The 27,371-nt window shown below is 42.4% G+C and overlaps 1 protein-coding gene across 1 annotated transcript in view; it reads left to right on the top strand.

The window, feature by feature from the left end:
• The window catches only part of LOC126486316 (uncharacterized), a 259,900-nt gene that overhangs the window by 94,883 nt on the left and 137,646 nt on the right, over nucleotides 1-27,371 (top strand). The window contains exons 6-9 of the mRNA XM_050108943.1: nucleotides 730-955; nucleotides 12,142-12,257; nucleotides 20,292-20,525; nucleotides 24,224-24,375. Of these exons, the coding sequence (XP_049964900.1) occupies nucleotides 730-955; nucleotides 12,142-12,257; nucleotides 20,292-20,525; nucleotides 24,224-24,375 (728 nt within the window). The remainder of the gene's footprint in view (nucleotides 1-729; nucleotides 956-12,141; nucleotides 12,258-20,291; nucleotides 20,526-24,223; nucleotides 24,376-27,371) is intronic.

The following is a 27,371-nucleotide window of genomic DNA, read 5'->3' as shown; positions in this document are numbered from 1 at the left end:
CTGGTAACATGGTGTACTACAGTTGGTCTGCGTGCGGAGACGAATGCAGAATAACAATATCAGCAAGCGCTACACGCGGGCACTGCGACAGCTAGACCAAACCACAACAGTGCACTACAGCCACACTCGTAAACACGGTCGTCATCGTAAACATGTCCCTGCTGATGCTGCTCGCCGACCGTGGCCCGTGTTTCTTACAACACGCAACTGAACGTCGGAGGTTTCAAGCGTCAACTTTAGGTTACAATATCTCCGGATGTAATTAACATTTTACAATGCAACAAACGGCACTGATTACGTATTTGTTTATATGTTCAGATGTGCTAGCAAAACTAACGTGGTTCCATTTTTAAAAAATGTAGGTTTGTGTTAAAAAACATACTTTCGTGCATTTTTGTATGGTTTGTATTAAACAATTACACTAGCTCCTCTCCTCACGTTCGGTCAGTGGAATCGGTTCGTCAGTATTTGATGTGGTTTACGAAATATATCTAGCGGTAACGTTAGGTGGCTCACCCTGTATAGCACATATACCTTATCCCGTGCACGTATGAATCTGTATTGACAGTAGTACAGTATACAGCTTAATGGTAACTAGAGAGCTTTTAATTGTCACGAGTTCAACATTTCTGGGTATGTTAAAGAAATGCACCTTACAACGTATTGTGTAGGGAGAGGTAATGGCGCCTTGTCCAGTGAGTGAGTGCGTGGCGTGCCGCTGTGTTGCAGGACATGTTCGGCTACGCGCTGCGGCACCCCAAGCTGCCGGCGTGCAACGGCATCGCCAACCGCGCCGGCCTCACGCCGCTGACGCTCGCCTGCAAGCTGGGCCGCGCCGAGGTCTTCCGCGAGATGCTCGAGCTGAGCGCCAGGGAGTTCTGGCGCTACTCCAACATCACCTGCTCCGCCTACCCGCTCAACGCGCTCGACACGCTGCTGCCCGACGGCCGCACCAGTCAGTACTCAAAGCTACGCACAACAGCACACGTTCTTTCTAGTCAGGCTGCAGATTTAGTAGGCAGCAATCCAGAAAAGGAGATTACGAGAATATATTAAGAAAACCTTGGATAACACGAGAGATACTGAATTTAATTGGTGAAAGGATCAAATTTTAAAATGCTGCGAATGAGGCAAGCCAAAGCTAATATAAACGTTTACAAAGTGAGATTGACAGTAAGCGCAAAATTGCTAAGGAGGAATGGCTGGAGGACAAATATAAGGATTTAGAAGTATATGTCACTAAGGGAAATGTAGAAGGTAGATACCGCTTACAGGAAAATTAAAAACACCTTTGGAGATAACAGAAACAGCTGTACGAATATCAAGAACTCAGATGGCAAACCAGTCCTAAGCGCAGAAGGGAAAGCTGAAAAACCGGAGGACTATATAGAGTGTCTATACAAGGGAGATGAACTTGAAAGCAATATTATAGAAAGATAAAGTGGACACAGATGAAGATGAGATGGGAGATAAGATATTGCGAGAAAGATTCGACAAAACTCGGTAATATTTAAGTCGAAACAAGGCCTCGGGGGTAAATGACATTGTGTCAAGACTGCGGAAAGCCTCGGGATAAGCAGCCATGACAAAATTATTCCATCTGGTGAGCAAGATGTATGAGACAGGCAAAATACTCTCAGACTTCTAGAAGAAAGCAGGTGCTGACAGCTGTGAAAATTACCGAACTATCACTTTAATAAGTCATGGTTGCAAAATACTGACACGAATTCTTTACGGAAGAATGGAAAAACTCGTAGAAGTCAACATCTGGGAAGATCAGTTTGAATTCTGGAGAAATGTAGGAACAGATGGGCAATAGTGACATTACGACTTATCTTAGAAAATAGGTTAAGGAAAAACAAAACTGCAATTATAGCATTTGTAGAGTTAGAGAAAGCTTTTGACAATGTTGACTGCAATACTAAAAATGGCTCTGAGCACTATGGGACTTAACTTCTGAGGTCATCAGTCCCCTAGAACTTAGAACTACTTAAACCTAACTAACCTAATGACAGCACACACATTCATGCCCGAGGCAGGATTCGGACCTGCGACCGTAGCCGTCGCGTGGTTCCAGACTGTAGAGCCTAGAACCGCTCGGCCACCCCGGCAGGCGAGAGCAATACTCTCTCTGAAATTCTGAAGGTTACAGGGGTAAAATATAAGCAGCGAAAGTCTGTTTAGAACTTGTACAGAAACCGGACGGCAGGTACGACAGTCGAGGGGCATGAATGGGAAGCAGTGGTTGAGAAGGCAGTGTGACAGGGCTGTAGTTAACCCCTGATATTATTCAACATGTACGCTGAACAAGCAGTAAAGAAAACCAAAGAAAAATTTGGAGTAGGAATTAATGTTCAGGGACTTTGTCGATGCCATTGTAATTATGTTACAGACAGAAAAGGTCTTGGAAGAGCAGTTAAACTGCATTGATAGTGTCTTGAAAGGAGGATATAAGATGAACATCAACAAAAGCAAAACATGGATAATGAAATGTAGACGAATGCTAAGAGAACCAGATTAGGCAATGACAACCTTTAAGTAGTAGATTAGTTTTGCTATTTGGGCAACAAAATAACTGATGACAGCCAATGTACATTTGTAGACTGGTAATGACAAGGAAAGCATTTCTGAAGAAGAGAAATTTGTTAATATCGAACATAGACATAAGTGTTATGAAGTGTTTGCTGAAGGTATTTGGAGTGTAGCCATACATGGAACTGAAACATCGACGATAAGCAATTTAGATACAAAGAGAATAGAAGCTTTGGAAATGATGTTGCTGCAGAAGGATGTTGAAGAGTAGATGGGTGGATCACCTAACTAATGAGAAGGTACTCAATAGAACTGGCGAGATAAGAAATCTATGGCGCAGCTTGACCAAAGAAAGTGATCAACAGACACATTTTGAGATTTCAAGGAATTACCAGTTTAGTATTGGAGGGAAGTGTTGGGGTAAAAATCGTGGAGGCAGACCAAGAGATGAATACAGTAAGCATATTCAGAAAGATGTAGGTTGTATTACTTACACAGACTCACACAGAACAGAGCAGCAAGGAGATATGCATCAAACCAGGCTTCGGACTGAAGACCGCAACAACAACAACATTAAGAAATACTAAAGAACACCGAATCCTATCAACCACGTTCAGCATCTTAGTCCCAGACTAAAGATACAAGTAACAAAAGCTGTTATAGATACCAAGAAATCAAAAGAAAAGATAATTTAAATGGACTGGGGGAGCTGTCAAAAATTTTCAATGAAACGATAGTAGCAACAATACATATACACCTAGAATTAAATAATACTACTAGGAAATGTCAACAAGAGGATGTAGAGGATGCAATGAAAATATGATAAGAGAAACAACCTTCAAAAAGAATTAGAATATCATGAACACAAAAAATATGTTGAGTAGACTTCACGTTTCGTCATTTAAGATTGCAGGTAACAGAGAATGTAACATCGGACAGAATATTGTATTAAGTTTCCAAAATTTTTCTGTACGTTCATATGGATCGAGAGATAAATCGGAGACTGATAGTTACTAACCAGAACTCAAGGACAAAATTTCGAAGGTTATTGAGAGACATTTTGTGAGTATTTTGGTATAAGTGACCTGTGGCCTCCGGTACTTCATCTGAATTCCTATACCGCTTATTTTTGCATCTTTATTTCACTGAAAATATTTGTCGATTGTATGCGGTTGTTTGTCTTGTTAGGTAACAAATTTATTCAGTTCATTCAAGTACCACTGACCACGATATTATTGCACATGGCCTCCCATGGTATTGCCAGAAACACGCAGTGACACTATTTTAAAGAAGTGCAGTGGTGACTAAGGAAAGCGCGTCCTACCGTGAATGGTTTAAAGAAAGTTGTGTGTATACTGTCAAGAAGTTCAGTGTGTCCTCGTGAAAAATCACAGATAAAAACTCGCGTTTAACCGATAGAAGCGCCCTCACTCTCAGCTACAATAATATTGTGGTCGACTACTACTTGCTGTTGACAACACCAACGACCACTTCACTCTTCGTCCTCAGTCTCGCTTTCAGTACTGCTCGTTTCTGTATTTCTAGCAGTATTAGGTGTACATTAAGAACATTGTGTATGGGCTTACTGATGAAAACTTGGCCAATGTGAATCTTTTGTATGGGTTCACTGAATACAATAGAAGAGCGGCACGACGACACTCTGCTTACGATGGCACCGTACGAACATCCCATATCCGATTTGATTCGTACTGACAGGGTGTGTGCAAGGCATGACTAACGCTTCAACATAAGCAAACAGTAAGACGCAACTCTCAAAAGTTTTCGAAAAAATGGAGTTTGAAAATTTTAGGTACGCTTATATACGTTGTATGATCGTTATTAACCAAGGAGTCTGCAGCCGAGCGAGTAAGCATCTACGTAAGTTTCATAAGCATGAGATCTCTGGAGAGAATTTCACAGCTGGCGCATTTTTATTTATTTTCATTACGATGTAATTCTAAAAAGAGATTTATTATGATTTTGCAAATTATCAATATTGATTCGTTTATGATTTTCATAACCTTTATCGTGGAAAAAAGGGAGAAAAACATTTTCACGAGGAGACTGGATATAAAAATGTTATGTATGACTTCGTGCACGATGGTAAGGAGAGATAGGTTACTGAGTGGTGTGGTAACTGTCGTTGTAGGAAAGTTGGACAGCAGCTCAAATGATTAGTGAACAAGTAACACAGCAAACTACGCAAGCTTGTGGTCTTTGGTTAGTAATCAAAACTTTCGTGGTCCCGGGTTCGAAACCCGGCTGCTTAAATTTTGATTAATAATCAGCATTGGCGACCGAAGACTCCCGGCGTAAGAAGTCACCCTCACTCTGCCAACTGCCTTGTCAAAAACGGCGGAAGAGAGGATAGAGGTCCAGGACACTCTCTTGTCCTAGGGGTGGGAAACTGCCCCTAAAGTTGGAAGCGTTACCAGTGATCAAAGGGATGAGGATGCATAAGGCAATGGAAACCACTGCATTAAAGACTCGTAACGTGTATCCACAAGACATGTGGCCCGTAACTGAAAAAGTGTCGTGATGATCTCTCCATTGCCAAAAGATTCAGGAATAGTTCCCCATACGGATCTCTGGGAGGAGACTGCCGAGGGGGAGATGACCATGAGAAGAAGTTTCAATAATAAGCGAAAGGATAACGTTTTACGAGATGGGGGTCTGGAATGTCAAAAGCTTGAACGTGGAAAGGAAACTGGAAAACCTGAAGTGGGAAATGCAAAGGCTCAATCTAGATGTAGTAGGGGTCAGTGAAGTGACATGGAAAGAAAACAAGGCTTTCTGGTCAGATGAGTATATGGTAATATCAACAGCAGCAGGAAATGGTGTAACAGGAGTAGGACTCGTTATGAATAGGAAAGTAGAGCAAAGAGTATGTACTGCCAACATTTCAGTGATAGGGTTTTCTTGTCAGGATCGACAGCAAACCAATACCGACAACGAAAGTTCAGGTATACATGCCGACGTCGCGAGCTCAAAATGAAGAGACAGAGAAGGTGTATGAGGATATTGAAAGGGTAATACATAACATAAAGGGAGATAAAAATCTAATAATCATGGGGGCTGGAATGCAGTTGTAGGGGAAGGAGTAGAAGAAAATGTTACAGGAGAATATGGACTTGGGACAAGGAATGAGAGAGGGAAAAGACTAATTGAGTTCTGTAATAAATTTCAGCTAGTAATAGAGAATACTCTGTTCAAGAATCACAAGAGGAGGAGGTGTACTTGGAAAAGCCCGCCCGGCTAGCCGCGCGGTCTAAAGCGCTGCTTCCCGGGCGGGAAAGCGTGTCGGGCTCCAGCACGATTCCGCCCGGCGAATTAGTGTCGAGGTCCGGTGTGCCTGTGGATGGTTTTTAAGGTGGTTTTCCATCCACCTCGGCGAATGCGGGCTGGTTCCCTTTATTCCGCCTCAGTTACACTGTGTCGGCGATTGCTGCGCAAACACCGTTTCCACGTACGCCTATACTATCATTATTCTACCACGCAAACATTTGGGATTACACCCATATGGTATGAGATGTTCCCCGTGGTGTCCACTAGGGGCCGATCCGCACAATAACCCTGGGTTCAGTGTGGGGCGGCGGTGGGGCGGGTAGACTGCTGTGGCCTGTTGTGGGGTTGTGAACCACTGAGGGCTGCGGTGAGAGGAAGCCTCTCCGTCGTTTCTAGGTCCCCGGATCAATACATACATACACACACACTTGATAAAGGCCAGGTGATACGCCACGATTTCAGTTAGATCACATCAAGGTCAAACAGAGATTCTGAAATCAGATACTGGATTGTAAGGCCTACCCAGAAGCAGATATTGAATCAGATCACAATGTAGTAGTGACGAATAGTAGGCTGAAATTCAGCAGATTAGTCAGGAAGAATCAATACACAAAGAAGTGGGATACCGAAATACTAAGGAAAGACGACATACGCTTGAAGTTCTCTTAGGGCAGCACATACAGCGATAAGGAATAGCTCAGTAGGCAGTACAGTTGAAGAGGAATGGACATCTCTAAAAAGGGCCATCACAGAAGTAGGAAAGAAGAACATAGGTAGAAAGGAGGTAACTGCCAAGAAACCATGGGTAACAGAAGATATACTTAAGTCGATCGATAAAGGGAGGAAGTATAAAAATTTTCTGGGAAACTCAGGAATACAGAAATACAAGTCGTTGAGGAATGAAATAGATAGGAAGTGCACGGAAGGCAAGACGAAATGGCTCCAAAATGTGAAGAAATCGAAAAAGAAGTGATTTTCGGAAGGACAGACTCAGCATACAGGAAAGTCAAAAGAACCTTCGGTAACACTAAAAGCAAGGGTGGTAGCATTAAGAGTGCAACGCGAATTCCACAGTTAAAAGCAGAGGAGAGAGCAGATAGGTGGAGAGACTACAAAAATGGTTCAAATGGCTCTGAGCACTATGGGACTTAACATCGGAGGTCATCAGTCCCCCAGAACTTAGAACTACTTAAACCTAACTAACCTAAGGACATCACACACATCCATGCCCGTGGCAGGATTCGAACCTGCGGTTGTAGCGGTCGCGCGGTTCTCGACTGAAGCGATTAGAACCGCTCGGCCACACCCGCCGGCGGAGAGACTACACTGACAGCCTCTATGAGAGGGAACATTTGTCTGATGTGATAGAAGATGAAACAGAAGGGGATTCACCATTGCAATCAGAATTTAAAAGAGCTTCAAAGGACTTAAGGTCAAATAAGGCAGAAGGGATAAATAACATTCTATCGGATTTTCTAAAATCGTTAGGAGAAGTGGCAACAAAACGACTATTCATTATTCTGTGCAGAATGTATGAGTAACTCCGAAGACTTCAAGAGGTGACAAGTGCGAGAAATATCGCACAATAAGCTTAACAGCTCATGCAACCAAGCTACTGACAAGAATAATATACAGAAGAATGGAAAAGAAAATTGAGGATGTGCTAGATGACTATCAGTTTGGCTTTAGAAAAGTTAAAGGCACCAGATAGGCAATTCTGACGTTGCGGTTGATAATTGAAGCAAGACTAAAGAAAAAGCAAGACACGTTCATAGAATGTGTTGGCCTGGAAAAGGCATTCGACAATGTAAAATGGTGCAAAATTTTCGAAATTCTGAGAAAAATAGCGGCGAGCTATTGGGGAAAGACGGGTAAAATACAATATGTACAAGAGTCAAGCGGGAATAATAACAGTAGACGACCAAGAACGAAGTGCTCGGATTAGAAAGGGTATAAGACAGGAAGGTAGTCTTTCGCGCCTACTGTTCAATCTGTACATCGAAGAAGCAATGATGAAAATAAAAGAAAGGTTCAGGAGTGGAATTAAAATTCAAGTTGAACAATTATCAGCGATATGATTAGCTGATGACGTTACTATTCTGAATGAAAGTGAAGAAGAATTACGTAATCTGCTGAATGGAATGAACAATCTAATGAGTAGAGAATATGCACTAAGATTAAATCGAAGGAAAACGAAAGTAATGAGAAGAACAGAAATGAGAACAGCAAGAAACTTAACATCAGAATTGATGGTCATGAAGTAGATGAAGTTAAGGAATTCTGCTACCTAGGCAGCAAAATAACCGATGACGTACGAAGCAAGGAAAGGGTATTCCTGGCCAAGAGAAGTCTACTAGTACCAAATATCGGCCTTAATTTGAGGAAGAAATTTCTGAGAATGTGCATTTGGAGCACAGCTTTGTATGGTAGTGAAACGTGGACTGTGGAAAACTGGAACAGAAGAAAATCGAAGCATCTGAGATTTGGTGCTACAAACGAGTATTGAAAATTAGGTGGGGCGCATCAAACCAGTAAGAAGAATGACGACCCGAAAAAGAAAGACGGAAAACAGAAGATCTACTTAAGTTGTTTTTCTCCAAACGTGCGAAGAGTCATTACAATAGTGCAGCGAGAAACAGTCCAGCTATCACAATATCCACAAGGAAGAGTCTGTCCGTACTGAGGCACGGACGACGAAAACGGAGCCGCGACCAGTTGGCGTCTGCGTAGCATCACGTTGGAAAGTGTATCCGAGCATGAGTGGAGCTGAGTCGCCGCACTGGCCACCCTGTACCGTGGCGGCAGAGGGCACTCGTGGGTAACGAGCCGTCGGAGATGTGGCTCGGCAGCCGTGCTCCACTGGGTCCGCTGGATCCCTCATGATCTCTATTGGTGTTGGGCAAAAACTTGCAGTTTCCTTACCAACCGTGATACGCCGGTAGGGTGGTATCATTAGGCGGTACCAAGAAAACAGGATACACAAGAGCTTTTAATCGTATCAGTATAGCTGATCATAACAGTACAGCCATTTTATTTATATTACTGTATCTACATTTGTTAAAAGTATAATGTATAACCTATGGATCACATCGCGAATCAGCTTCATACTGATCCTAGAAACATGAGAAAGAATAATTATCATGATATGCGGCACATGTAATGAAAGCCGAATTTTCTCCTGTGGATGTCTTTCAATGCGTGTACAGCAAAAGTAGCATGGTATACGTTCATAAAAGGTTCTCTGTCATTACACAATTTCTTCAAGTACCATGCATATCTGTTGTTGGAATTACAGTGAATGAAAAGTTCTGTAAGTGTGATTCAATGATGAGGCCGCGCGATAGTAAAACTAAGCACTTACTCTTTTATCTTTGGATTCCTCGAATGCTAGAGACTATGCAAAGTATACAAGGACGCCCAAAAATTTCGACTTCGATTTTCTCGAAAATGGTTAAGAGCTGCGTCTTCCTGTTCGCACATGTTGAAGACATTGCGTGCCCTGCACGCGCTGTCATTATTTATCAAACCAGTGAGGAGAAGTTCGCACGGTCCCATTGTGAGCTCTTCCTGCAGTGAAGGTAATTATATCACACTGATTTTGTATCGTCCGTCTTCTAAGATGAGAGGTCAGCGATGCTGACTGCCACGAGGAGAACTCCGGTTCTATTTCCTGTACTGCCAGCGATTTTTTTTTAGTGGGAGGACTAGCAAATGAGCGGTTAGCTAACTGAAGACCCACTCTGCCCATTAGCAGCGGTTTCAATGTCAAGCAACCCGACAACGCCCGCGAGAGCGGCTTGCTGATCACATGCTCAGCCATGCCGCCTCAAATAACACCATTGGCCGAGGATGATACGGCGGTCTCGAATGTCTCGCCCAGGGGCACAATGCGAAACTTTACATTTACTTTACTTTTGTATCGTCTGAGGATTTGTGAGTGTTGCGTGTATTTGTCTATAAATGTGTATTTGCCCTGGAATGGCGACAGTGCACATTACCGTTCTCCGTCTGTCGCAACAGTCACATTTTTGTGTTTGAAAACAATCTTGGAAAAGCGTCGGGGCTGTTATATCCCACCCTGCGGCGCGCAGCTCGTCGTCACCATCGTCAAGGAGAAACTGGATAGTAGGCCAACACCCTTGGTTGACAGCATGTTGGCCATCATTCGTCTGTAACTCGTACCGAGGCTATACCCAACAACTCAGAGAACTGGAAAGTAACTGTAGCAGCAACTGTCAATTTTTCTTAGTAGAAAAATATTCGAGCTCAGCGATATCCGGTATTGATCTTTTTAATTCTTTATTTTTTGTGAAAACTTCCCTTTTTTAGTAATAGGATAATTTATCATCACAATTAAGTTTGTAAGATAATTTGTCAATTTACTGCATGATGGATTTTACCTATCTGGCTATCTTTATAGGTACTCTGCACGTTGCTCAAAATGGCAGCTGCATTGCTGTTGTTGGTACCATTGCATGTGGAAGGCGTAACGTTCACCCACCAATGTGCACAGCTGCCAACAGCAGTTATCACGTGGGGTAAAGCATATTATCTCCGCTTCTCTCACATCGATTAAGGAACAACAAAAAAATGGTTCAAAAGGCTCTGAGCACTATGAGACTTAACTTCTAAGGTTATCAGTCCCCTAGAACTTAGAACTACTTAAACCTAACTAACCTAAGGCCATCACACACGTCCATGCCCGAGGCAGGATTTGAACCTTTTTCAAACGGCTGTAACATGGAAACGGTACGTTTCCGGACATAGGTTCCCATTCAAAACATTATGTACTCACTCCTCTCTACAAGTCGCGCGGTTCCAGACTGTAGCGCCTAGAACCGCTCGGCCACCCCGGCCGGCGATTAAGGAACACGGAGAAGAATAACTATATCCAGGGTGTACTGAAATTCACGTTATAAACTTCTAGGACTTGTAGAGAGGAGTGAATACATAATGTTTTGAATGGGAACCTATGTCCGGAAACGACAGCCGTTTGAAAACGTATTTGCTAGGAATATGCAACAGGGTAGTCATGGTGGGAGGGGGGGGGGTTACATCGGAATGGCTGATGTCATTTGACGTCCATCCTACCTCTATGATCTGGTTCGAGTCTCATTCTGTGAGTGTTAGAGCAACATGGCTGAGTACACGTCTACAGCAGACACCGACGTCATCCTTCTGGATGGAGAAACTCACGATAATGGCGGAGCCGCTCGTCACCTATATCGAGATCGTTATCCACAACGTCTGACTCTATCACATACGCTTTTCGCCACAATTACTCAACGGCTTCGAGAAAGGGTACCTTCGCTATCAACAGACTTGACTTTGGTGCTCCAAGGAGAGGCCGCACGCCCGAATTGGAAGCGGTTGTACTGCATCACTTTGAAGAAAACCCGTCAATGTGTACATGAGGAATTTCTTTGGCTATTAATGAGATGAACTGTAAAACAAGTGATTAATCACTTAATTGTAAAAGTAGTCGTTACCAACATGTTTTCAAATCGTTGTAGCACGAAAACGGTTCTTTTTCGGACATGGGTTCTAGTTCAAAATATTATCTACTCACACCCTTCTACAAGTCCTAGAACAATGTAACGGGAATTTCCGAACACCCTGTGTAGCACTTAATGCACACCTTTACTCTGGCGCTTCAGGGAATTGTGGAGTGCGAAGACAAGAACTGCGAATATTATTGGGAGGAGCACACAGGGATGTTCTCCCTCGCTCTGGTGTTATTGCCAAGCATTTTATGGAATGCTCTGAAAATATTAATCTCGAGGACCAGATCAAAGAGAATTAGGGAGCTTAAAAGGAAAATTCCACTTGTAGAATTAAGGATAGCATGAGCCGTCGCATTTGAAGCTCACCAACGATTAAATTTTGTAATGGTACTTACAGCAGTCTTCAATTACAAAAGTTGCTGAGAGTGATGAGCTGCTCCAGAGACCAAACACACGCAAAGTGAAAACACCGATAAGATAGAGTCCAATTAAAATCTACGATCTAGACGATATATTTCAATTAGTATTAGTTAGACTCATTCCTTATTTAGAGTTGCAGTTTTTGAAATGATCTGCTATTTTAGTTTCCATTCCCATGTTACACGTTTGCCGCACCCCGCATTTCATTTTGACAGAAAAGGACAGTCGTTATTTGTCACACTTGGTGTTGAAACATTCTCTAAATCTATTACGCCTCACACGTTTCTATGAGTTGTAAGAGTGCGACGATGCTATCGAGGTGACCAGTATTTTCAAAAATTCACTGAAACATCTCCGAGGCAATGTTTACTTACTAGATGATTGCTTTCTCGCCTTTCAGATTGGAATTCTGCGCTTTTCATCATTCTAAATGGAACAAAAGAAGCGCATCTGGACATGCTGGACGGAGGCATCATTCAGAGGTTGCTGGAGGAGAAGTGGAAGACATTTGCTAGGGTAAGACATAACACTAATGCCTTCTTTATGTGAATAAGAATTCTCATTTTATTCATTTTAGAAATATATAAATCTTATACACACAGTTTTTCCTTTCGATAAATTGATACCACTTGCAGCCGTTATATTCTGTCAATAAACACATAAAATAAAGATTTACAAGTCGGTTTCTCTCGAGTTATTAACTGTTGTCCTCCTGAACGATCGTGATACCTAAGCGAAGTGACAGTTATGCATATGCATATTGATTTTTCACATTTTAATTACGTTTTAGCCTTGGAACCACAAAATTGTGTAGTAACTTTCTTTATGCATTTATAAGTGGAAGAAATTAAATGTAAAGAAATGTGTCGAAAAACTCAGGCAATAGTTTTGAATGTCGAAAAAGCTTATCAATTTGTGGGAAGAATTAAAGCGAAGCATGTACGTTAATGTTAAACTGCTGTGATTAACTTCCCATGAAATTTCCTACACATTATAGGAGTACAACATACCGCTTATGAATCCTCTTAATTTTCTCTGGTTCATTTAGATTTTGCTGTTCTAATACCAATCGTTGGAAATCATTATAGAATTCTCATTGCCACAGAAAAATAAAAGAATAGCCTATGAAATCTTTCCATTCTGTCCACTAATGCAAGTCGATAGAGATGACACAAATAAAAACAAATAATAATACTAGTATGCAGCTTTTCTGTTCCATGTTGCAGCTATACTGGCGAGCGAGGACGTCCCACGAGGGAGTTTCCAGGACGTTTAACAGATTTTAGTCCTTAACGGAATTTTCCGTCGGTGATTTTAGTCGCACATACACGTGCGTATGGCTCATAGGAGACAAGATGCGCAAGAAACATTAGCTCTTCCTCTTCAATACCCACCAATTCCATTAATGTACACTGAGATGGTAAAGGTCATGGAATATCTCTTAATATTGCGTTCCGTTTGCCAGTGTAGTGCAGAACTCGACGTGGCATGGAGTCAACAAGTCGTTAGACGTCCCCTTCAGAAATATTGACCCATGCTGCCTCTATAGCCGTCCATAGTTGCGAAAGTGTTGCCGGTGCAGGACGCTGTGCAACAACTGATCTCTCGATTATGTCACATAAATATTCGATGGGATTCATTTCAGGCGATCTGTGTGGCCAAATCGACCGCTCGAACTGTCCAGAATGTTGTTGAACTCCGTCGCCAACAACTGTGGCCCGACGACATGACATCGTTGTTCGGGAACATAAAGTCCCTGAATGGCTCCAAATGGTCACCAAGTAGCCCAACACAACCATTTCCGGACAACGATCGTTTCAGTGGGACTAGAAGGCCCACTTCATTCCATATAAACACGGCTACACCATTATGGAGACACCACCAGCTTGCACAGTGCCTTTTTGACAACTTAGGTCCGTGGCTTTATTGGGTCTGCGCCACACTCGGACCCTGCCATCAGCTCTTATCAACTGAAATCGCGACTCATCTGATCATACCACTGTTTTCCAGTCGTCTAGGGTCCAACCGATTTGGTCACGAGCCCAGGAGAAGCACTGTAGGCGATGTCGTGCTATTAACGGACACGTTCCCACTGATTTCTGCGGTTATTGCATGTTGCAGTGTTGCCTGTCCTTTAGCACTGACAACTGTACGCAAACGCCGCTGCTCTCGGTCGGTAAGTGAAGACGTCCGGCCACTGCGTTGTCCGTGGGGAGAGGTAATGCCTGATATTTCGTATTCTCAGCACACTCTTGACACTGTGGCTCTCGGAATATTGAATTCCCTAACGATTTCCGGAATGGAATTCTCATGCGTCTAGCTCCAACTACCATATCGCGTTCAACATCTGTTAATTCCCTTTGTGCGCCATAATCACTTCGAAAGCCTTTACACGTGAATCATCTGTGTACAAATGGCAGCTCCACCAACTCACTGCCCTCTTATACCTCGTGTACTCTACACTACCGCCATCTGTATATGTGCTTATCACTGTCCCATATCTTTTGTCACCTGAATGTAGAATGAGGAATATAGCCAAACAACAGAACAGGCTTGGTGTGCGGTTTGGGGTGCGTTTTTCTTATGAGTTTTGAAACAGCGTGAAGCAATAACAATTCTTGAAACAGCAGGAAACTAATTCGAAGGCATATTTGTGATTTCTTTTATTTATTTCTTTTTTGTCTTCTTATGGTTGTCACGTAATTCCTTCCGCATTTTGTATGTAACGTTTATCTGTTTATACGATATCTTGTCGGCACAATACTCACATTAACAATAGCGACGTAGTATAGGACTGTTCCCTAACAGTTTGATACTTGAATGAGGTTTCTGTCCCAGCCTTCATTTCTCAAAATCTGTTAGAAATGTTACTCCGACTAGACTGATACTGGATCCAAATTACTAGTATCTCCTGGTATTATCATTCAGGTCGTGTCGACGTAGGTTACTTTCACTTTAATGATGACATCGCTGCAGTTGTGACCTTGCGTAATGTGAGAAGGACCGAACATTCGCATATTCCTTTCGTGCAAACAGTCGAGAAGCAGAATGAGATTTTCACTCTGCAGCGGAGTGTGCGCTGATATGAAACTTCCTGGCAGATTAAAACAGTGTGCCGGGCCGAGACTCGAACTCGGGACCTTTGCCTATTGCGGGCTCTACCAACTGAGCTACCCAAGCACGACTCACGCCCCGTCCTCACAGCTTTACTTCTGCATAGGTCCCGAGTTCGAGTCTCGGCCCGGCACACAGTTTTAATCTGCCAGGAAGTTTCAGTCGAGAAGCACTGGTGCGGAGGCACTATGTGAGAGATTAAGCCTGAAACCATCCGACGTCGAATCCTATCCAATCAATGACGTAACATTATCACTGTGAAAACTAAATTTTGAAGAACCGGGGAATAAGTGATCTCTTAAGCACACGCTGTAAATCCTGCTGATTTGCCAGTCGTTTCTCTCGGACGGCACTGTGTATTTATTGCTTCTTGGCATCGTCCAACCATTACCGGTCGCTGATGGGTCTCTTTATTGCAGTCTAGATACGCATGATTATCTATAGGGACTTACAATGAGTGGCTAAAAGTAATGATATGGCAGTCGACCGCTGCTGAAGTCTAATTGGTCTACTGGCTCAGTACAGTACAGTCTTGGACAAAGTGCTTCCTGACGTTCCCATTCGAAACGGCGGTGATCTGACTTTACAACAGATCGTATTTCGCCGCATGTCGCTCTGATTGGGGCCAACGAGATATACTGACCCTGTGGCGTCGCAGGATGTGACACTACAGGCTTACGTGTCCCAGCGGGAAGCTATTTACTGTTTCATATAACTTTAATAATTCTTAACTATGAATTTAAATACGTGTGAGCTGTCAACAACACATGACAAAATTAAGACCTGTAGTGGATACCTTATCCCGTGGGCCCCAGACGGTGTCAATCTTTCGTGACGTACGTCGGGCGAGGAGATTGGCGTGACGTCACAAGTTCGTTGCGGGGTCCCATATTTCTCGTGGGCCCCGGCTCTGAGAGGATGACGTGACGTCCGTTCGTCAAACGCTTGTGGCAGTTCTGTGCGTGTGCAAATACATAGGATACATCCTAGACGGAATACGTAGACGATAACCCTGACTTACGTAATTTCCAATATACTACGACCCATGTGCCTTGCACCAGTTATCGTTCTGTATTCGAAGTGGGTTAACTCGCAACGTGCTGCCTTGTGTCACTACACACCTTTCTGTAAGAGACCACTCAGGGATTGTGTCTACGCCTTATCTAGACGCAATAAATGGTTCAAATGGCTCTGAGCACTATGGGACTTAACATCTGAGGTCATCAGTCCCCTAGAACTTAGAACTACTTAAACCTAACTAACCTAAGGACATCACACACATCCCTGCCAGAGGCAGGATTCGAACATGCGACCGTAGCGGTCGCGCGGTTCCGGACTGAAGCGCCTAGACGCAACATTCTGGCATCATATACGCCACATATTCAGACGGGACAAACCTTCCCGTCAATTTTAGGACCTCAGTTTGTTATAGGTACTGTTATTTATCTTAATCATTCTCAATGGTGATCACTGACTGTGGTTAAAATAGCGAATGACGGTATGCCAATAGTTTTACGTTATTTTTACACTTTCATCTGCCAATTAGCCACTTTTTCAGCTCCTGCAAGCTCTTCATCAGATGGTAAATATTTACAGCCTCTTTGTATTTTGTATCAAGTGCAGATAGTTGCTAGGATCGCGGCGCTATAAAAATATTTGGCTTTATAATTATAGACTATGCTGAATTACGAATATAAATGAAATTGATGTTATTTGTTTACCCGTAGGACATGTAAACCCGTAATCTGTTTGTACGACACTTTAAATAGATGCATTATGTACCAGGATGGAAAAACACAGCAGTTAGGTGCACACGGTTTAACAGGCAGAGAACAAACTACCAAAGTACGCACTACGATAAAGAAATACACGATGTTATGACCCTAAATGAATAGACTTCCAGCGCGTGGATACGATTACTTCAAGCAATATAATAATGTTAATAAACAGTTAAAAGGCGCCAGTATCATGTGTACTGTTGTGAGCAGTACGCTCTGATCCATCTTAGGCATAACACTTAAGCGGCGTCGACCCGAGCAATTTTGAATTTATCTGTCCATTACAGTTTTTTTTTAATTTCCTTATTTTCAAATTTCAAAACCGCGGTCTTTTAAGTAAGTGCGTAATTCCGTACAAAGTACATAAATGTAGTTACATTCATGAGCGCTAGGATCGCAATGACTAGCTGCAGTCGATACAATAAATACAGTGCCTTAAATATCAGTGAACTGATGAAGAGCCTGTAGCCACTGGAAAGGTTGCCAGTGCGAAATATAAATCTTGAAATAGGACTTTTTCAAAACATTCAGCCGAATTTCGTAAGACAATATCATCTACATCAGTGACGATGGAAAATTGTCGAAAATTTTAACTTACCCATAGGAATTACTAAGTCTTTATTTTATAAAGAACTATCCGATATTACAAGGGTTAATCTTTTACGTTTATGCACATATATCCTTGGCGAAATTTTTGCAGTTGCGTTTAGAATCAAATCTTTCAACTAAATTTGACAAATGTTCACCGTGCCCTCCATGGACGCACAAAAAACATTCAGACGATAATCAAACTTCCCATACTTTTCCGGGAATGTCATAGTAACTGCTTTCACTGCTACTTCTACGCATTCCGTACTCATGCAGCGCAGCTGTAAGTGGACTGCACCTGTTGAAAAACTCTTTTTGTGGTTATGTTGTAGCCATTTCAACTACACATACACACGCTCGCACGCACACAGGGCATTGAGGAGACTCTACAGCCAACTGCATGAATTGTGGCAATTTACATCTGACGCCAAGGTAAACTTTTAATGTCGATGCGTAAGTTAAAATGTACTCCAAGTCTCTTTCTTCACTTATGCAGAAGACATATTCATGTAAAATTATTGAATCTTTTCGAAACACCCCGTACTTTACCCGTACTTTAAAGCGACTGGTCGCAATTTTCATTCTACAACACGCTGTGGTGAGGTGGTGGTAACTTGCAAAGACGAACATGTCCACTAAACGGAGTTTTCCAAAATCAGCATAAAAGTTATTTCAGACGTACATACGAATGAAAATAAAATGTTGCAATACATACAATACTTTTGTTCGAAAAGGCAGTTCATATCTGTAAATCAAATCTACAGTTAAAATATTCCTTTAAAAGTACATTAAAATAGGAACAGATTCTCATTTGCATAACCACCTAGACATGTTTGGCTCTGAACGATTTTGAAAAGCGAGTGTCTTGTTTCTAGGGATCCATGTCTCAATCTGTAAAAGCGAGACCCTTACAGGATCGCTTTGTTGTGTCTGTCTGTCTGTTTGTCTCTCCGACTGTTAAGTAACCTGTTTCCCAGGAACAGGAAGACGTATCAAGTACAAATGTATGTCACATGTTAAGGTGTATGCTCCCTTGGCTCTGTACAAATTTTAAGCTTTCAAGTCATTTCTATCAAAATATACGGGCATTTATGTCACATATTTTGATACTCGAAAACTCACTCATCAAAATCTATAAGGTGCTTCCTGTTGACCTAGAATCATGAAATTTGTCAAAAAGCAAACTTTTCACAGTACAAGTAAAGGAAGAATACGAAAATTGCTAATTTGTAATTATATCACACAAAAAATATTTTTGTCTTCTTTTCTTTTGCTCATGTGTCTGACTGTTCGTCTGTTAAGATTCTTTTTGTTTCTAACAGTTCGACGTGTCAAGTTCAAATTTATGTAAAATACTAACATCTATAGTTATTTGGTGACGTAAAAATTTGTAAGCTTCTAAGTCAATGCAGCCAAAAGACACTGCCATTTATGTCACTTATTTTTATACTAGAAAACTCACACTTCAAAACCTAAGGGTTGCTTCACGTTGACTTAAAATCATGAAATTTGTCAAGAAGTAAGATTTGACAGTACAAGTAACGTAAAAAATCGGAAAGTTGTTAAATTGCAATTATATCATATAGAACATACCTTTTCCCATTTGAACATACGTTGCATTCCTCACCCGTCAAAAGCATAATAGACGAACATTACTGCATTCCTTACTCAAAAAATGTTATATTAAATCTTCTCTCTCTACATATGTAAAGTTAAGTTCCCTGATGGGCTTTTTTTTTGGTATATAGAGACTTGTCTTAGGGACTATTGTAGAGCTTTTGATACGGTCTTGGAATTCCCAAGACAAATATATCGATATCCATAACGGGCAGAAATTGTTGAGATTCTCGATTCCCATGATGGATGAATTATATATACAATATACACTCGTCTTGTCAAACATAGAATTAGAGGAAATAACTTTTGATTGTTTATGTAGATGATTCTGCTAAGAGTTACCTCAAAGAACCCTTACAGTATTAGGTAATGTCATTGTTACATCATTGTTTTCTGTCATGATGATTTGAAATAATTGTAAAGCAACAATAAAATCAGAACGTCTAGTAAAACACTGAAAAGGAATATCAGTGTAACAGTTGTCAATTTACAATTTTTTCTATAATATCAGTTAGCAACTTGTTACAAATACATAAAATAATATATTATAGCAAGGATCATGCAATAAGACGTTAGTTATTTTGAAACTACAGGCTAGTTCAAATTGGACACACTTACTGAAGGTTCCATATATATATATATATATATATATATATATATATATATATATATATATATATGTGTGTGTGTGTGTGTGTGTGTGTGTGTGTGTGTAGATGGTCAATAATGGATGTATACCAGCTTTAGTACTCTTGATTTCAACAGCCCTTCTCCGAAATTAATTTTCAGTGGACCATCGACACCTTTCTTCTTATCAGCTTACATTGGTTGGCTGGAAAGTACTTCAGCTCATGGCTGAGGAAAGAGTTTCGTAATGGGCCATCCGTGTTTCAGAAGAGACTTCCACTCTTGTACATCTTGCTGGGACCTACAGAATGCAGTTGCTCCACATCGATATGAGTGTTTTCTATAGCTTTGTACTTGTATGTGAAAATTCGTTTCATTTCATTTATGTGATTCTTCTTTCTCTCTCTGCAGTCTACAAAAGACTACGATCTTCGCCCATTTTATTGCTTCGCTACCACACTGACACAGTAATAGTTATTAATATTAGTACTGTGCAACAATATTGCACAGAATGATGTTAACAGGCGCTATGTGCGGGAACTTCTTTCGGTGACTGGAATAGAAATCACGTGACTTGAATCATCGCCTCCTATTGACCGTAAAGGGCAAGTTTTTCTCTGTACGTGTTGACAGGTTCGTATTTGCTCTGAACCGTGTATTTCTATAGGCTCGTATCATGGGACATTTCATTTTGTATCTCAATTGATTCAAATGGTGGACACGTTCGCCTTTGCGTGTCTCCTCAATTATGTTTCCTCCGAGAGTTAACTGAAGTGAGTCAGGCAGAGCAAGTGCCAGAGGCTGAGGTGGTGCTGGCGTTCGGCAGATGCAGTTCCTGAAGCGGCTGGCGATCCTGGCGCTGCACCTGCTGTTCCTGAGCACGGCCATCTACCTGCGCCCCAAGGACCACGACGAGCCGCTGCTCGGGCCCACCGACTGGGGCAGCGTGGCGCGCTACTGTGCAGAGCTGGCCACCGTGGGCGGAGTGCTCTCCTACGTCATCCTGCAGCAGGGCGAGGAGATCAAGAACCAGGGGCTGCTCAGCTTCCTCAAGCAGCTGGTCAGTAGAAACCGCCTCTAGCAGTGGTGTGAGTAACCACATCGTGCGCACTTCAAAAGTGTAGAACGGTCTAGCGCATCCACCTCCATCAGCTGCTAGCAGCCAGTAAGGTATAATCTCTTTCTGAGCAGCTTTCCGCGAGTGACGTTAGGCCGCGCTTACTGCCCTCACCCATAATTTGCTCTGGCCATGCTTATGTCCTGCTAAAATTTCGTTTCTTGTCGTCTATGTAAACACTTTCTAAGGATGTAAAGACTGAAAATGATTGTATCTGCCATCCTTTCCCTTCCGAGTTTCCCTACCACTCTCTCTCCGTATCTGTGGTGGGTCTAGTGAACCAATGCCGTATGAAATTTTCCACGAGGTTGCCAAGTTTTGAGCATGGAATCGTTTTCTTTAACTTCAGTAGGAATGCATCTAGCCACACTATGTCGTAAGCAGCACTGAAGTCCACGGACACAACTACTCTTTTAAGTGACAGTCAAGTCCACGAATATAACAACTGGTCTCGGTCCATTCTGATATTTTGATTCAATGTGGAATGTCAAAGACTAATTTCTTCGCAAGAACTGCTGTTAGTTTAAAATAATACAGACGACTTACTTGTTTAATCCTTTATACAAGGTGTCCCAGAAATATTGTAACAAACTTCGAGGGGCTTTAGAAGGTGTCTTGTGAACAAATTTAGGATAGGATCCCCTGTCCGGTAACGTCACCCAAGGAAGTCACAGAGCGCTGAAGTTACAGGCGCCGCCGCCTGCTATTAGGCCACCCCTCGGTGGCAAACGTGACTTGGTACGTTGATGGACCATAGGCGGAACATCCCAGAATGTTTGTTATTCAGTGACCGCGACTGGTTGCGACGATCGCCGGTGGAGAATATGGATCTAGCTGCTGCATAGATACTTCTTGCCTCCCATGAATGTCATTTTCTGTTGCCTCAGTGGATGACAGTTTCAGACACGGGTTTCCCTCTGCAGCCTTTTTTCCTCCTATATGCCGAAGAAAATTCGAGATCTTAGAGGGTTCCAGTATCAGACAAAATTGTGAGACGTTGCATCCACGGTCTGTCAGTGTACAAAGTCACGTTTGCTGCCGCAGGGGTGGCTTAGTGGCAGGCGCGGGCACCTGTAACTTCCACAGCCTGTTGCGTCATTGTATGACGTTTTTGCACACAGTTTCCTATCATCGATTTGTTCCTCAAGACACCCTCAACAACCCCTCGTAGTTTGTCACAATATTTCTGGGACACCATGTACACGAGCCTCTCGAGAATTTTACAGCATGTACTTGAGAATGCTATAGAGAGGAAACTTGTTGCGTCATTGCTAAGTTCCCCTGGCAATAGTCTCATTTATTTTATACTCGCTTGCGCATCTCTCCCGATCTCAGAGTATCAGTGTGGAATCGTGTAAGCTAGTCCAAGCAAGGTTTCCGATGTGTTATATAAACTCGGAACACAGAGGATCCATTACGGATAGCCATCTTCATTTTTAGTGAATTTATAGCCTTATTCATTTCTTCTTCAGTAAAGGGTACAGATCAGATAGGGTTTTCGGTGTTCCAGCTACTCTCTTCAATTCTTCCTTGACAATTTTTGTACATTCTTTGTCGTCTGGGATTTTCTTTGTATGCTATTTAATCTGTTCTATTTGTTATAGGAATGTGGTACATTGGTTGTGTAGATTGGGTGTTGCAGATCCGAGACGTCTCAGCAGGATCCATTCTTTCCAGGTCTAATGTACGAAGTCTAGCTGCTCTACAGCGGTTTCCTATAATTCCCTTGTCTCCATATTAATTGACTATAGCAATTAGTGGTGTATTTGATAGTTTCCCATTCTTTCATACACTTGCCAAAGCTTCTCAGTTTCACCATTTCAGCATGACATGTATTGCATTTAAAACCTCTCATACCATGAAAATTATTCCAGCCATTGATGGTTGAGACAGTGAAATCGAAATTGTCGAATACATATTGACAGCATGTTACACTTCGAGCAAATTCTTCAATGTGGTAGACAGTTGCCAGCTGCTGCTGTTGAGCTTTTTTACACATATAAACACTAGCTCAGTTATCTTGTCTACTCACGTAAGAGAGCTGGACAGGAAATGTTGCGGAAGTGTAGCCTGTCTGTAAACTGAAAAGCGAGAAGCGCTCGCGGTGAGGGAACTCGCCTTACGTGTAAGAATGCCATACAGGATGACTAAGAAGCAATTTTCCCCTGTAGTAATGTAGAATAATGAGCACACACGTACATAGAATCTTTCGATGTGCCTTTCTTGCGTTAGTATTATTAGTAATTCATGTCCGTATTCCATGTAGTGTTAACGCAGTTGGCGAGAAATAAATATTTGTTCTTAACCCAATTCATGTGACAATAAACATTTTATGCATTTAAAATACTATTTTTCATAACCTGCGATTTTTCCACCACTTGCAATAGTAAGGGGCAGTCAAAAGAAAACCAAGTAATTGCTGTAGTTGTTAACACATTTACCCCACTGTGAGACGAGACGAGCAATGCCTTCACGGTAAAATGTTTGCTGTTGCCTGCGGAACAATGATCGTGCCCAGGCGTGCACCTCTTTGTCCGAAGCAAATCGACGGCCGTAAACATCTTTCTACAGGGCTCCAAAAATGTCGAAATCGTATGGGGAGACCTCGGGGATTTATGAACGATGTGTAAGGGCTACAGCGAAACTTATGCAGCGTATTCGAGACAACCTTGGCAACACGTGGGCGACCATTATCCTGCAACAAAATGATGCCGTCCGTCAACGTTCCCCGGCGTTTGGAGTTGATGGCGCGTTTCAATTTTTGCAAAGTGGGTACGTACCGCTGTGCGTTGATTGTGGCGCCGTGTTCCAGAAAGTCAGTGAACTGCACGGCCTTTCAGTCTAGGGAAACAGTGATCATCACTCTCTCGGAGCTCCCGCGCCCGTTGTTTCCACTTCGCTGCAGCACTTACACATCCGCCACACAGTCCCGTTCTCTCCGCATGCAGTTTTCATATTTCTGGAGCCCCAGAAAAAAAAGACATTGTGACCGCTGACTCGAAGAAGTAAGACATTGCTGCTGTGTAAAGGCATGTCATCGATATGCGAGTTATGTAAACATTTTCCTGCATGTTTATGTGATTACGTGGGGGACGCAGTTCGCCATTCGTCACATTGGGTGCGGTAACACTCAACCACATCCAGGCTGGTGTATCTATCAGACCAAGGATCGTTAACTACATGAACCGATTCCGTCCAATACCATGTCATGTCCCAGTCTCGCAAGTCACTCTATACCAGCTGGTCCAAATAGTTAATAGCGATTACTGCACAAATTTTTTCTCACATTATAGATCTAATCTTCGAAAGATTTCATTGACTGCAAACTGGAAGCTCGGGAAAGAAGGATAAATTGGCCTGATAGAGCACAGCAAAATTCAGGAGTGAGAGCGTCATGTTGAGGAAACACTGCTCCTCTGAAGTACTTCGCGCCATAGCCGCAGCAAGATCTGTTAAACCAGAAATTTACTGAATAGTTGCAGTAAGGTTTCGATCATTTGGGTTGCAGTCCACCTAAAAAAATCTACATCGATGCGAGTCTGTTTACAGATAACTTGAGATCTGGATGACAAGCTTTGTTTGTCTAATGTACAACGCGCATGACTGAATGAGCCCACCGCAGTTGTGTTCCCGTGTTGCAGTCGCACGCTCCCGACAAGGCCATCTTCCTGGCGTCAAACTTGATGATCCTGGCGTGCATCCCGCTGCGCGTCGTGGGCGACAAGCGAACGGAGGAGGCCGTCCTGCAGTTCGCAGTGCCCGGCTCCTGGTTTCTGCTCATGTTCTTCGCGGGGTGAGTCTCGTCCGTCACAGCTTGCTGACAGATTCGATGCGGTTTAGTTTTCGATATCACCACTAGCCTAAAAAAATATTTTTTATTCAAGTTAAGGATTACAAGTTTTATTTAATTCGGTTCGTAATAACCATTTCAGGCCTAAGTATACAGGTTTATAATCGTATCCATTCGGCATACGTAAAAACGGTGGTGTAACAAAAACGAGCTACATGAGCTTCGTCATATACATACTGAATTGGCTCTATATGATCAAGCTGATTTGGCTCTTTTTGTGACCGTACCATTTTTACACATGCCGACTGGATATGATTTACACTCTGTGTACTTAGGCCTGAAGATTTTTATTACGAATCGAAATTAATTATACGGTGTATAAAAATAATTTTGTGATCCGTAATGGGGTCGAAATATACAAGATGTACCATAACTAATGATGTCAAAGTATACAGTTGAAAGTAGACTGAACTAAAAGTAAAAAAAAAAAAGAATTATCAGTAAATACGGGCTCTAAAGCTCATACCTTAAGAGCTATGAGCACTTTTTCATCTTCGCTACAGTGGAACACATTTCTTCTACTGAATAAGTGATCATAGCTTTTGGTAAGCACTTTAGACCCCCTGTCTACTGGACATTTTTTCTTGTATTGGTCCATATTACCTGCTTCGAAAATATGGAAAGTAACGATCTTGCAGTAACAGAGATTTCTTTCACAGTATCGAAGATGAAGAAGAGTTCATGGCTCTTAAGGCAACTTACTCAGACGTTTTTGCTTCTTGTATCTCATACTCTCACCTGTGTGCGTTTACGCCGTTAATTATGATACACCCTAAATAACTACTTTCTTGCATCGCTGGAAAAATCTTGCTGCGACCACATCGCAACTCGAGAAGATCTATATCAATATCTTTAATAAAGTCCGATGTGTTAGTCTATTTAGATACAAGGAGGGGGTGGGGATGGGGGGGGGGGGCAGCTGTTGGCCTTATTTTATAGTGCGAGGCCTTGAATGGACACTAGATACATCCTATGCTCCATCTACTCTACTGGCTTTTCCTCTTACTAGCCGACCCCTCAGAATAAAGAGGATATTGGTGTGATATAATGTTACACAGACCGTAATTCTCATACGTGGAGACTGTTCAATCCTGCACGAGGAAGCGCACATGCCACAAGGGAAATAACTTTCATACAGCAAATTGCAGCCGCTAATATTAATGTCCGCAAAGTATCAGTATTCTGTTGTGGAATTGTTGCAACAAGACAGATCAGCCCACAAGGATAGATGGGATGTATGGATACTGCCTAACTACTTCAAAAATACCTTAAACAGCCCCTGGAACCTCGTTGTTCGGTCAGCCTGTGAGGGGCGGCTTGCGGGAATGACCTCAGCACTCGGGCGTCCAGTCCTAAGGAAGTTGGAAGGTTAGGGTTTAACGATCCGACAATGACGAGGTCATTAGTAATAAAAGAAAGTTTAGGAAGACAGAAAAGCACAGTATACACCACCATAACGTTAATAAATTCGTCGAGAATAGGTTTATTCCAGATGTTGAGAGATGACAGGGCTGCGCTTGATCAGAAACTAAAGCGATGGAACCGTCCTGTCAATGTCAAAACAGTTTTGCTGTTCCGCTGACGCCTGGTCTCAGTAAAGCCATTTGGAACTACTAGACCTCGGCTTTGATCTGTGACAATGATCGGCAATTAGACCTACACGCATACTCTGCAGACTATTCTGAAGTACATGGCAGAAGGTACTTAGCATTGAACTACCGCCATTGAAGTGAGAAAGAATGACTGTTTATACCCCCCTGTGTTAGCTATAATTCCTTGCCTTCGTGGTCGCTACGTGAGCGACCAACAGTGGATTGACAGAATAACTTCTCTAGATTCTTCGCTTAATACTGGAACTTGGAACTTCGGAAGAAGACTCTAGCAGGATGACTGGCGCCTTTCTTCACGGGTCTGTCAATTCAGATTTTTCAGCATATCCGTGACGCTCTCCGGTAAGTCGCCCAAACCTGTTACCATTCGTGCTGCCTTCCTTGTACACATTCAGTGCCCCCTATTATTCCTGTATGCTATGAGTCCCACACGCATAAGAGCAACTTCCTAAGATAGGACGCACAAGTAATTTTTGAGCAGCCTGCTCTCTAAACTGACGCAACATCTAGAAAACTTAGCCGGCCGGGGTGGCCGAGCGGTTCTAGGCGCTACAGACTGGAACCGCGCGACCGCTACGGTCGCAGGTTCGAATCCTGCCTCGGGGATGGATGTGTGTGATGTCCTTAGGTTAGTTAGGTTTAAGTAGTTCTAAGTTCTAGGGGACTGATGACCTCAGAAGTTAAGTCCCATAGTGCTCAGAGCCATTTGAACCATTTTTTAGAAAACTTAGATTTCCGACCACACAGCACCTCTTAATTTCAAGAACATACTATTTTGAATAGTTTATGCTTAAGAAACTCCAATACACAAACGCCGCTTGTTTCAAACTTCCCTCAGAACCATCACTAACACAATTCCTTGATGCGTAACGTTTCAGTCGGAAGGAAACTGTCATCCTAAAACCTCTGTTATCTAACATACAGGTGTCGTGTCTACTAAACTTTCCGGAGCATGTTCCTTTCAGAACGCTTCAGATTCTGTACAGATAATGCTTCGCATTTTACAAATTAATAAAATGTCGCGGAGACCCAGGAACAACATGAATCAGTTGATACAACAGTTAAATATTTTTGTCATAACACTACCGCACCAAACAGTCATTCGAGAACCAGCGGCGCTGCAATCCACATACAACTGCATATAGCAGACAACTATGTGTTAGAAAGGAGGATGGCAGTTGTTTCTGAGACTGTGAGAGATGTCAACTGTAATTGACAACTCCACCGAACATCTTGGAGATACTCTTTAGAAAACTTGCAGTTACGGTGGTTGGTACACAGTGACAAATTTTCGTCCGAAGCACTGGGCGAGTTCATCCGTTGGTTCGG

Source organism: Schistocerca serialis, chromosome 1 (genome assembly GCF_023864345.2).
Source record: "Schistocerca serialis cubense isolate TAMUIC-IGC-003099 chromosome 1, iqSchSeri2.2, whole genome shotgun sequence".
Taxonomy (NCBI): domain Eukaryota; kingdom Metazoa; phylum Arthropoda; class Insecta; order Orthoptera; family Acrididae; genus Schistocerca; species Schistocerca serialis.
Note: the sequence above shows the minus strand (reverse complement) of the source record. Positions and strands in the feature narration are given on the sequence as shown.